The 14,094-nt window shown below is 31.1% G+C and overlaps 1 protein-coding gene across 3 annotated transcripts in view; it reads right to left on the bottom strand.

Annotated features, from left to right (window-relative positions):
* Positions 1 to 14,094, bottom strand: part of ab (BTB/POZ-zinc finger protein abrupt) — a 108,760-nt gene that overhangs the window by 36,298 nt on the left and 58,368 nt on the right. For all 3 annotated transcript variants that reach the window (XM_076414779.1, XM_076414781.1, XM_076414780.1), the window contains exon 4: positions 4,702 to 4,882. In XM_076414779.1, the coding sequence (XP_076270894.1) occupies positions 4,702 to 4,882 (181 nt within the window). The remainder of the gene's footprint in view (positions 1 to 4,701; positions 4,883 to 14,094) is intronic.

The raw sequence follows: 14,094 nt of genomic DNA, 5'->3' as shown, positions 1-14,094 counted from the left end.
TAGAAATGTATTATTTTTTTATATTTTAGAGTTTTCCAACTTGGAGATAATAACACATGGCCTGAAAAGTCCCGAACGTAACAAAGAAAACGCGTTTTTTTTGTCCAAAACTGGTTATATCCATCTCTCTCAAGAACCACATAATTATTCCAGCACCACTCTAGCATTTCAATATCACTTTTATAGAACTAATTATCTTTTGCCTTAAAATAGACCTGTCACCAGTTGCTGTTTACTCAGATGACGATCGTTTTGATTCCGGAGTGAAGTGATGAATGTTCCATCCATTGTCGCATATCGATGCAAACATTCCGATTTGTTACGTTTAAACATGGCCAAACACTGCTCAGAATCATTAACACGTTCTTATTTTTGACCAACAGTGAGCAAATGCGACACCTACTTTGAACAAAGCTTTCTCATAGTCAAATGCTCAGGCAATATAAAACCAACACGTTCTTTTGATATGTTTACGATATTAGCTAACTCACGCAACTTCACTTTTCGATCATTCAAAACGATTTTGTGGATTTTTTTGATATTTTCTGGTGTTACCACCTCATTTGGACGTCCACTACGTTCTGCATCAACGTTGTCTTTATGACCACGTTTGAAGTCAGCAAACCAACGTTTTATTGTTGTTTCTGATGGAGCGGAGTCCTTATAACACTTTTCAAGCCATTGCGTCGCTTGAACGATATTTTTTCCCTTCAAGAAGCAGTGTAAAATTAAAACACAAAATTGTTTATGATCCATTGTTTAAAAATAAAATACTGTCACTCTTAGCACAATAACTCACAAACTTATGAGTAGAACATCATAAAATTTCAACAGCTTTCTTTTGAAAGTTAGTACTAACTGAAAAAGCAGTGAATCCCATGTGTTACCAAAAGACATCCTGTCTTACCCAGCCTGATTATTGACGTTGAGATGATTTTTCTTGTGGGGTTTCGCACTTTTGCCTTATAGACAATATAAACGTACAGCCATCCCCAAGCAGGATTCGAACCCGCGACTATCGCCACCGAATGAGGACCCTCTTGTCGCCTTGACGCCTGCGCCAACCAAGCCGGCAAAACTCAAAATTAATTGGACTCATCCATAGACTGTCATAAAATAACTACAAGATGTCTGTTAAAGGTTCGTAACAATTGATCATGGGATACTGAGTTATTAAGTGAGGTTAATTTTCAGGACACGTTTAATTAAATTCTTGTTCATAATCAATTGCTGGGATGACTCAGCATTCCAAGTATACAAAGTAAATTCTGCATGAGAAAAATTTCGTTTTACTGTCGTGACGTAGTAGATGGAAGTGATTCCCTTCAGCTTCTTTTGGTGTTAATAGGGTTATTAACTGGACATAAAAGTGACTTCTTTTGTTACTTTTAAGACCAGAGAGATACTTTTTCTTTTAAGAAGTTTCTCTCAAGACCTTTAAGGCTTTTACCTGCCTCTGTTGAAAGATAAAATACTGACTGCTGTTTCTTCAATATATTTCAAAGAATATTAATATCCATATACTATCAGAATTATAAGGATGTTGATCTGAATAAAATGTTTTAAAATATCTTTAATATATTTAAAAGAATTAATATATTTAGAATTATGTTAAAATTAACCTGCAATGGATAATGTTGGTTAATTACAATAAATATCGGTGAACAAAAATATTTTTCGATTTAGTTAGACCGAGAACTTTTCAGATACAGTGTTAGTAACAAGCGGGACTTTCTGGTTCTCACGAAAGCTTATAACTACGGATTATTGATTAATAATTTGCGTCATACATCTGCATAATATAATCATAAAACATAGATAACCAACTATGCTAGCGCTATTTTAGAACGCTCAACTGCGTTTAACAAAAACAAAAATCAAACACCACTAGTGACGCAAAATACGATACCACCAACACCTATATTAGCAACATTAGACACAAACATAAGCGCGATTTATTTGACATACGAGAATCTTGTCCTACATATTGACCGGTTCTAATACCGGGCGATAATTCGAAAGTTCAGATGATTTGATTAACAAGCCATCTCCTAATTGAATGGGTAAACACTGCGATAATACAGAGAATACCAAATTCGCGGCGAATTTATAACGTTAGATTGATACAGAGTAGCAATTAACGAGAGTATTTCGGTACTAATGAAGAAAAAAAAATAGAAACCCAAATAGAAATTTGGTCGTTATCCTGCAAAATTTGAATAAAACCGCTATAATGTGAAATTTTTTTGTCGAATATCGACGAGCAACTTAATAAATTTTATTGGAAAATAAGGCGTGGTGTACAAAATATTCGAATGACTGGTTTTATTAGTACCAGGCGTGTTAAATAAGCGGATACAGAAGTATTTTTGAGTAAATCTTGGTAATACTGGTTATGATTTTAATTTAGATTTTGTTAGATTATTATAAACGAAAACTTACTTTGTAATCCATGTCGTTAACTTTGCAGAAATGTTAATCAATTGTATTGTTGATTATATAAGATTTACATAGTATTTTCTCTATTATTTAATGTACAAAAGAATGTTAACAAACTGATTTATATACCGAAAACTAGTATAAAGAAACATCATAATGTTTTTAATTGAATTTACTCTATTACTTTGTTCAGTATTTATAGTTTACACACATATTACAACTAGCTATTAACGACAACTATCTAGTAAATATTCCTCCATGTTATTCTTATTATTCTTATTAAGTCCAGATCTAAGATTTCAACAGTTAGGAGTCAATTTACTTAAAAGATGCCAAAGACTTTCCAAGGCATATTGCATCCATCATTGAGATAACAAATAACCAAAAGTATTGTCTGACATTTCAACAATTTTTCTGCTTTATGACTTTCTCCGGCTTGGTAGTCTGATATTCTGTCTTCATCATTCTATTAGTCCTATTATTATAAATATTAGTTTGGCTTAAATGTTTCTGTTGAGGTCGATGCTTGGATATAGAAAATGATTTCTTCTTCACATATCTTCTTGGAGTTGTCATAGAATATCCATTTAGATTTCGAAACTCGTTTTTGATCAGCTGATTGCAATAGAGAAATCCTTCATTGCTTCTTTGTTTTATCTCAAAAGGCATCTAAATGCACTGCTTGAGAGTGATTTCTGTAAACTTCATTAATATAAAAATTGCTTATCGTGTAACTTCTAGTGATTATGCAAGCTTTTTCAGTGTTTAATTTGGATTGTTGTCAATTAACGCCTCAAATTCTTGAGGTTATCGTTACTGTTAAAACATCGAAACCCTTTTCTAATTATTGCTCGGTCAGAACATTGACACCAAAAACATCTACAACTATTCAGCGTGCTTCAGCTGAATTTTTCTACCAATTAGGCAAAATTTCAGGAAAATAAAACCTCATGCAAAGAACAAACATTATCACAAAATTGGTGGTATACAACATAGTACAAAATAAGGGTTTTGTATTAAATTCAAAGCAGTATGCAATAAATATTATTGAGATATGACTATCGTTATTGAAACCAATGAAATTACGAAGAATTTACTATCAATAAGAATTAAAATAATTTTGTCAAAATTACAGTATTGTAGTATATGCATTTTCAAGTAATCTAAATAATTATATTGTACTTATACAATATGAAATAAAAATATTTATATAATATATATATATGTGATCATTATTTGTTGTACACTAATGACACTAAAGAAATGAGACGTTCACATATCAAATATGTTAAAATAGATCAACCACCATAAATAACTTCACTAATATGACTGACAAAACAAATTATCTAGAAGTGCCTTCAGTGTAAATAAATGTTTATAATTTCATATTAAAAATATTTGGAGGCATTAATAATACATAATGTATGCGAAATGACTTGAAGATACTGTAATGGTTGAGAACGATCAGGTAGTTAGTTATACACATATTACAGGCAAATACCATAGGCTATGACTCATGAAAATATCAAGTCAAAATGTCAAAGACAACTTAAAAACTATTTGAACTACTGTAATAACAGGTAGTCACATTAAGTGAAAAAATTTTAATGAAATCACGTCAATATAGAAAAGCTTCAAAATTGATTTGCAAAGATTAGAAAACAATGGTTATCATAAAATCATTAGGTTTCACTCTACTTGATATCCGTATCTTTTCATTTTGTTAGTTTTCTAGTGAACTTTTGATAAATATCAATTAGAAATCGCTTGATTTTTGATAAAATCTTGTAGATATCTCGACATTTATTTTCATTTCCAATGAACGTATTGGTATAATCAGATTCTTCTTCTTACTTCAGCATAAGTAGAACCCATAAAATCGTTTTTATAACTAGAAAGTGCCTTGATTTTGACAAAAACATTTTTTAAATAACATACTTGAACCAGACATAATTGTTTTCTTGTAAATATGAAATTATTAGAGAATCTGCAGGTTTATTAAATGGGTCTAAATGTTTTACCACACTCATTGTATTCATAAAACATCACTGATTATAAACAGTGAGAATGAGTATACTAATTTTTGAATATGGTTCTTAGTGATGGAAATAGGATGCGTGATGACGAATTTATAAAAAAAAATCTATTTTTAAAACGAAATATAAGATAAAATCAATAAATCTAAAATCTAGAAAATCTAAAAAAGATCTAAAAATATTTTATTTTAAGCTAAAGCCAAGCAGGTGTACTGTGTGCACTTACATATTCGATTTCCTTTTTCGACATGTTGGAGATCTTTTGTTCGGTGGTGGTTGTTGTCAGTCTTTGTCCAGCTGCAGCCGAGGGTACATCAGCCAAACCCCTGACTTGTAACATTTGGGCAGTCTTTAAAAAATCCGTCAAATGTTCTTGGCCTATATGAACCTCTCCATTATACATAAACCTGAAAATAAAAACAACGATTTATTATGTTTTCACGTTCACAGACCTTACAATTCAGCTAGTACTACCTTTGTCTCGGTTACAGAACAATAAGACCTTTCTAGCATTAACATACATACAGGAAACAATTATACCGACTCATAAAACATTTAATTAGAAAGAATCTCACCGATAATTAGATAGAGTGATTTATATTTTCCAAAATAATTACTGAAATAACAGCCAATAACCCAGATTTTATATATCTACCATTACAGGTTTCTTTTTTAACGATCGATATATTATTTTTAATCGTTATTCTTTATTTGGTATTGTTGTTATGCTCTAGTTTTTTCGTTCGTTGCGTAGAATAAGTGTGTACGACAGGTATTTGCATTCTTCATATAGTTGGTCCTATTCATTAAAATCAAAATAAAACTTTTTTTTTGGTGAAAGTACCTTCTTAATTGATTTAATCATACGAACAGGTTACCGACTTTATTTGCTACAAATTGATGGTATATTTTTTTGATTGACAGCTGAAATATGGTAACTATTACTCGAGGATGATCCATGGAGTTCATGTTTTCGACTCTTGTTTTAATGGTTTTTGTCTTTTACGGTTATTTTTGATCACCTTTTTAACTAATGAATAAAAGTTGAAAACGATAAAAATATGTTTAAAAGATAAAATGAGAATTAAGTAATCATGGGAAAGTGATAAATGCAGTTATCCTTGATAACCTCAAAAATATTATTAAAAACTGTTATATGTAACATAAAACTAAATAAGACGAAGGATTTATAGATTTATTTAAGTGCTAAAGAGATTCCTAAAGAGATCTAATGATTAAAATAGTACTTTGTCACATTTTGGTGGATTGATCTATTATTATTATTATAATTATTAAAAAAAGTCTAAAAAACAAATTAGCAAGATTACCCTACATGTAGAGCCTACAATAAATCTATAGAAGAAGAGAGAAGATAATTCATCAGCAGGTAGTATAGGAGAGTAATGAGTAATATAATAAAAATGATAAAAGACTACATAAAACAAAGTTCAAAATAATTTAGTTAAGTTATGAAGCATTTTCTAGTAAGTTTGCTAAGCTATGTTTTCTCTTAATGGGTAGAAAATTACTGGAGGTAAACAAAATGTAATAATAAATCAAAGTTTTAGTAGAGAAGGTAATAAATTTTTTTTAAAAAACTTCATTTAAATAAAGAACAGTTCATAACTAGAATCTTAAAATATATGTATCTTATTGACTTATATACCTATTTGTATCATTGAAGATATCAAAACTGATCCTATCTTAGATTTTGATTATAGTAGAATGTCGTTTTGGTTGATTGATTATTACTATGACATAGAGTCTCAACAACCAGTTACAACATTTTTAGAGATCATCTAAAACATCCAACCAAACTACAAGAAATTAATAATAAATTAGAGACAGTAATCGATTCATCAACTGAGATGTGAGAGGTAACAACATGTAGTATAAGAGAGTAATGAGTAATAAGTTATAGAATAATTTGTGTTTAGAATAAAGACCGATATCTTTTAAGGAAATTAAACCATCTAGTTAAGTTATTGTGCATTTCCTAGTAAGTTGGGTAAGTTATATTTTCTCCTAATGGACAGAAAATCAAGCAAGTAAGCAAAATGTCTGGAAAAGAATGGAATAAAAAGCATGAATGAATTTGTAGTATCCAATTAATAATTTATTTAATTTAATTGTTTTTAAATGAGCGAAAGTTTATTATCTTTAGTTATCCTCAAATAGATTGACCATCTCATAAAAAGCCTCAAATAAAATGCTCTAGATTATTTGGTGTAAATTAGATTTAATCCGGCTTTTTGTTGATATACTTTAGTACACGTCCTGCATTTCCTGTAGTGATGTAATTTTTTTCCAATTTCTTTTATTCGTTATTCCAATCTTCTGGTTCTAAACGTTATTCGTCAGTTCTCTGTTCCTCATTTTACTTTTATTCCTTTTGGATTTCATTCATATATGGTATCTTCTGATATTTTATTGTTGTTATTAGAATCTGTAACCAAGTTTCCGAATCTTTCTTTCTCCTTGTTGCATCAGTACTCTTTCTCTTTCATCATCTCTCTGTTTTCCTTATTACATGTGGCAACGTTCGTTCTTCTCCATTTATAATCATCATTTATCTACAATTATTGTTCAATTTTGTTGCAATGTCAGGTTTATTTTAGACATGGTTTTCTAATACTCTTTAATATAGGTATTTTTGAATTTTTATTCATGTTAATTTGATTCATTTTTAATTCTCGGTCTTTTATATTCTTCATTTGTCTTCAATCTTTCTTAAAACCTCAAGGAGTTCCTTATTCTATTGGTAATTCCGCTTCATTCCCATCCATTATCCTTTTTTGGGTTGGTTATATATATATATATATATATATATATATATATATATATATATATATATATATATATGTCAAGATGAAAATATTAGCCATTTGAATAGACGTAATCGTGTTTTTTGTATGGCTTAAAATATTTTATTTGGTAGATTGGCTACCGCTACTTTTAATTGAATCCGCTATTACCAAACAGAACAAGATATCAATCATCGGCTAGAGACCGTGCCAGATAATATACAGCTTTAATAAGACGCGTTAAGATATTTCGAATGATATATCTTGTCCGTATTGAAATGATGAAATGGAGCTCGATGGTCGCTTCCAATCGGCGGAAATCACGTAAAGGTCAGATCTGTCGAGAATAAGACTCTTATATGCTTCGATGGTTTCGATTTACAGGCAAGTTGATGGAATAAATAGTTTTTTCGGTTTATATGGGGGTCATTTGAGATGTTTTAATACATTACTTCTGTAATTGGTTACGTTATAATACTGAGTTAATTGAAGCAATATAGAGAATATATTAAGTTTCGGAAGAAGTTTGTGGCGTTTTCAGTAAAATTGGATTATTTCTAATAGAACGAAAACCAATTCCTTTAAATCAAATATGCATTATTATCATCGACAATCATTCATTACATTTTGGAGAGAGATATGATTCCGTCGGTGTGTGAAAATACGATAAAATAATTTCAAAATTATTGTTTATGTTATACTACTGCTCAATAAACAACTGTTAATAACTACCTGAAAAATCATAGTTCTTTTTCATTACTAAGATAACATCACCACATATATGGATATGGATTTAGTAAAGAGAAAATAATCTTGCCTCAGTGTATCAAGAAGTACTGGTGATATAGTTATTTAATTAAAACAATAATAATGATGACTTAATCTCCAGACAAAAATCAAAAAGAACTAATTCAAAATGTAGTTCATTCAATTTGGCTATTCAAAGTTTTTTTGTCCATACGCCATCAAGATGTTTAATGTATTGCCTGTCGCAATTTGTAAAATCGTTTCCCAAAAACCCCATAATAAAAACGCTGATGCTGTTAAATCCGACTAGCCATGCTAAATCAAAATTAGTCTTCTTGGAAAAACGTCATTCAATAATTGAATTGTTGAACGAGCTGTGTGTGTTGTGGCCCCATCTTGCTCTTCCATTTCAGGCACAAGAAAATTTCGAATCATGTCTTGGTACCGTTCAGCAGCAATAGTAACCGCAACACCTTGGTCATTTTGAAAAAACTAGGGACCAATGATGTTTTCAGCATGAATACTACACTATACAGTTGTTTTTGGTAGATGCAATGATGTTTAATGAATTAGTTGAGGATTCTGTGTTCCCAAAACCGAAACAGTCGGTATTGACGTGGCCACTGAGAAGAAAATGGGCTTCATCGCTCATTATCAATTTAGACGAAAAATCTTCAATTTCACCAGACAGCCTTAGGATTGCATTACTGTACTTAACTCGTTGGATCAGGATTTCTCGGTAGCAATTTTTGGACTAATTGAATTTTGTTTATGAACATTTTCAATGTGTGACTGGGAACCATGCCTCCGAATTGATGTTTCTGGAGACTCTCGAACACTATCGCGCACCAGAGCTACATTTTCAGCGTTACGAGAAGTCCGTTGTCTTCCAGAACGAGGCCTCTTTACTTTCGTACTGTCGAAAATTCGCACGTACACGATAAATTGTGGTTTTGTAAGGCACTGGTCGGTTAGAATATTTTTGACGCAATTTCCGCTGTCAATATTGTCACTATTTCTGCTAGTTGTTGTGGCGTATATTTATCCATAATAAAATTTGGACGTCTACACAACACAATGGTATATACAGCGAAACTGAACTAAACGTCACATAACCAAGATAGCGCGCAATCAAAATGGTCGCAGGACTTTTCCTCATGCTGTTACATTCCTTTGGTCATTTCTTCAGGTGAGAGGTTTTTCAGGCAAATTAAACATTTTGCCATAACTCTTTTACGTAACAGTTTTAGCTATGCGATTAATTTACAATCAACCCCTATAGAAGAGACGTTGACAGATCAATACGCTTTCAAATCCCACCGATCTCAATTAACGGGCTCCGCAACAAAAACAACGCTACTTTCAAAACAAACACACAAAAACTAGCGATCGCTCTACGAAAAACGCACGCTAATTAAAATATTAACTAGGTTTTCGGCTAGAGTAAAAAAATCGGAAAAGGTCAGACCTTTGTTCAAATTAGAAATGTCCATTATAACTTGACATTTGTCGGCGGGTCATTGGAAAGAAAGCGGGCTTGTTTTTAATGGACCACTTCATGTGACGTCGCTTAAAATAGATGAAAAATTAAAAGGATAAAGAAAGGTGACACTTAAAGTAGATGTTTTAAGACTTAGTACTTTTTTCGTGTCTTCTTAAACAAAATAATGCTTTCTTTACATGTTTACGTTGCTCAGAATCTCTCTGGCTTATTCGATTTCTTTTGTACTGAATTCTAAATGACGGAAGCAAAATGGGACAGGGTTGGACAGTATCTGAATTACTTCGAATTGGCCAGCTTCCTAAACGATAAAAGCAAAAAGTTCCTTGAACACTATCCAAATATAAAAAATGTGTTTATACAATATACATAAGTTTGTGGTTATCAGGACCTGTAGAAAAATGGATTTCTTTAACAGGTTTAATTAATTCTTCAACAACAGGCTGTTTGTCTAAAAGTATGTTTAAAAATCTACTGTTCATGAACGGAAATTCTTCTTTGGTCAATTAATAGGCTGGTCTGGATTAGTTCTACTAGTTCTACTATATTTACATAACCTGAATATAGTTTGTACTTTAAAAAAATAGTTAAAATACTGTATTTTGTGTATTATATTTCAAAGTAAAGTATTTATTTTGCCCAGCTCTACAATTGAACAAAGAAGAACCATACAAATATATTTATGAAATTAAATAAAGAAGATTATATACAAACATTTTAAACATTGTAAGTTGTCATGAAGACTAGTTACTCGGTCTGTAAAACTCAGTAAGCTCAAAAATGTTTCCCAAACAACAACAATTTTAGTTAAAAGGGTGCAAAATAATTTGAAAGATTTAAAATTCGCATGAACACATCAAATTACATCTATACGTTAATAACAAATAAAATAAGAAATATAGAGGTGCATTTTAAGCACTTTTTGGTAATTGTGTCTTGTCTGTGAATTCAAATACTAATGGCAGCCTTGTTGATGTAATAGGTTATTTTTTATAAACCTCGTGATATTCAAAATGATCCTCAACATCTTATTTAGGAGCGCTTAAAGTGCTTTGATCTTCATTGGTTTGAACAAATTAAAGTATGCAGTTTGCTTGATATGCACAAAGAACGGAAGAATGCTGAAATATGACTGCTGTACTTAGCACAGTACCGGAGTACAGTGAATAACACCTTGATGACATAAAAATATTTATATTTATATTAAAAAAACGTGTTATATATTTGTAAGTGTACCCTTCATCCAGCCAACATTATTTTCAATCTTTGAAATAGTTGGACTTCTGGAATGGTCTCTACATTTGTCTTCAAAGCCCGTTTTAACTTTTTTATATCCTGTTGGAGCCGTATTAAAAGGAAATGAGAAATACATTCAGATTATTTTGAGCTATGACGGGCTATAAGTACAAATAGGAAGAAATAAATCTCACTATTCTACGAAAAATAGCACCAACTGCCTACTATTGTTCATTTTATCTTTAGATGAAGAAAGAGAATATATCTACTAAAATAAACAGACCGATCTTTGCAGAGATCAATTGTACTGGTTACCTAATATTTTCAAAGGTAAACTGATATTCTAACTGACGAAGGTTAAATAAGAAATCAATATCAACAAAACGCAGTTTCTGTCTGGTAGCAGACATAGCAATTAAAATATTTTCAGATGAGAATTGTTTTTTATTTTAGGTTCGAAGACTCTTGGTATTTTCGTGAAACAAGGAAGTTGATTTAGTTGCAATAATAATATTGAAACATTTTTTTTGTTCATGAACTGTTTGCAAAAATGGGATATAATAAATAGTTTCATTGAAGTCTGTTACAATTCTTCTTTTTTTAAATTAACTAAGCATCTGAATTATTACCACTGGCTTTAATTTTTTAATGTATTTCCTATTTACTTATTTACTATATTTATATTAATAGATAATTAATTCTAAATTACTGCTTATTACAACCGTTAGAAGTGAATTTTGACAGTAAAAAGTGCAAATTGTATAATGATGTAACAATAAAAAAAGATTTTCTACACTCTTACTACACACACTTTAGGTTTCCTAGATATATCAAAAATTAATTAAATTATATACTTAATAGAATCTTTGCTTTGTTTTTAAAACAGTTATTTTTTGACAATGTTTAAATTTGTAGGTATTTATGTTTAATATTGTCAAGTTATTCGTCAAAAAAGTCACCTTTATTTTCACTAGATCACAAAAAAGACGAAACATATTACTTTACAATTAAATAAAAAACTATTAACCATAAATTACACCAAAAATTAACTTAAAAAAATAAAAAGGCGGAAGAAATAAAATGGACGCCACTGTGTTTTTGAAAGAGGGCAACTTCAAACGTCGAATATTTTCGGGTATTTATTTTTGGAATGCTGGAATAATCAAGCGTCAGGCCTTTTAGGCAGTCGTATTAATATTAATAGGTATTACATGTAGCTTTTTCGGGCCTGAAAGGTATCGAGATGGAGACGATGCAACGCTGATTGGCTAGTTATTAATGAGGCACGTTCCTTCTTCGTTTCTCGTCCGAGAGAAAGACGATCGCAAAACTCCATTTAAAAATACGACCGGTCTAGAGTTAAAAACACGTACATTACGCTTAATTAGTCTCTTGACATGTAGAAAAATAACAGATTCGAAACAGATTTGCATTCAACCAAAACAGTTCGTGATGCAATTCTACTAACATCATTAATTTTGTTTAAATCGTACTTCCTAGATAATCTGATACGGCGTACATTTTCTTAACTAAGTAAATTACCTATACAGTAGAAAATACTCTCTCATTTTAATTATATTATTACGTTTTAGAATTAATTGTTATTACTCAAGTCTTCAAAAAAGGAGGAGGTTCTATGTTCCATATATATATAATTATGGATCAAATCTTGTCAAATATTGTCAAATCTTGATCAAAATCCTTGTTTCATTCGAAAGAGTGAATTTCCGAGGTGGTCCTATTGAAACCAAGTTAGGATCTTATAGGGAAAAGGGGGGGCAAAAGGGGGAAAAATTGTGGGAAAACCTCAAATTTCAAAAGCACACACAATGTTTTCACATATTTTTTTCTAAAATAATCAGATATTTTGTATAGTGTTTTTGCTGAACTGATGTGACGAAAAATCGGAAGTAGTTCAGTGTAAAAACCATTCAGTTTGTTTCTTAAGGACTAACCATAACATATGAGAAGTCGTAGAAACGTGTAGGCAACTGTTTCTATGGTGTAATCGTTAGTAATTTAAATTCACACGAGCATGTTGCGGATTTGATTCCCAACAGGGCAGCAACTTGTTTTTTTATAGTTTCGTTGGTACATTTGTCAAATCATCTAGATTAGGTAGCTGACCCCAGAGCCTGAAACATTCCTTATTTTCAATCATTGTTTCTTTATTCCTATTGTTGCTCATACGGACTATACTTTAACATGGGCTATCCAGTGTAATACTTAATAAAATAAGTGCGTAAATTAAGGTTTTTTTGTTATGTTTTAGTCTCCTTTTTACCAACTAGGGTTTATCTGGACTGGATCTACTACTTAACGTGGACTTCGAACCACAGTCGAGTGATCAATTTGGAGATCATCCCAGAAGTCGCCCGGTCTTACTCAGCTTGGCTACTGGCGTGACTGGGATCATTTCCCTTCCTTGGATTTTATAGTCTTGCCTCTTGGACAATCACAAACATACATTTACGACCATGCCCCAGCAGGATTCGAACCCACGGCTATTGCAACAATTCTGTCGTCTCTCATTGCCACTGTGCAGCAGTACTATACCTGGAAGACGACCTATTATCATATAAAATGCTGTTGTTTATTAAATATTAAACTAGTTTACAAGTTTAAAAACATATGGAGTCTTCATGGTATAATCATATAAAAAAATATTCAATCAAAAATATGACGTTAATTTTTGATGTTTCGTGCTTTATTGTCTCATATAATGGCGCATTAAGCCACGTAAACTCCATTACACCGAAAACAAACAATTCAATCAAAAAGTCATGAATTTAGTTACACTGTTCATGTTCATTAAACCAGACTAAATACGCCAAAAAAAAAACTTGTAAAATGGTATCATCAACTGTTTTAGAACGTCAGAAAGCCGTTAATTGAAATTAACTTTACAATTTCTCACGTTATGGATTTTTGTTCCTTTGGCTTACGTTAGGTAAACCGAATTTCTGTCTAGAACAAAACAAAAAATCCGTTAAAAATTATCATTGGTCTGCCAATATGCTTAGAAAATAGATCTAGTTTTTGTTTCAACAGATTGCTTGATTGTTTTATGAAAAACTGTATAGTTAATATGTACCTTTAATACAGTACTTATTTGTTATATTTATAATAGTTTATAAAATGAAATTTGAAAGAAGATTGGTAATCTGTAATTTATATATTAACAGTGGGTCATTATTTTTGTTACTTTTAGTAGTTCTACAATCGGTACAGAGGGCAATAATTATGTTATGTTTATATGATACTAGCGACCCGGCCCGGCTTCGCACGGGTGCAATGCTGATACTAAATTAAATACACTACAAAAAAAATA

The sequence above is a fragment of the Rhynchophorus ferrugineus genome, unplaced genomic scaffold (genome assembly GCF_030347505.1).
Source record: "Rhynchophorus ferrugineus isolate W39M unplaced genomic scaffold, kcgeb_rfMv2 rfM9, whole genome shotgun sequence".
In the NCBI taxonomy this organism is placed as follows: Eukaryota; Metazoa; Arthropoda; class Insecta; order Coleoptera; family Curculionidae; genus Rhynchophorus; species Rhynchophorus ferrugineus.
This window is presented reverse-complemented; position numbering and strand designations above follow the sequence as displayed.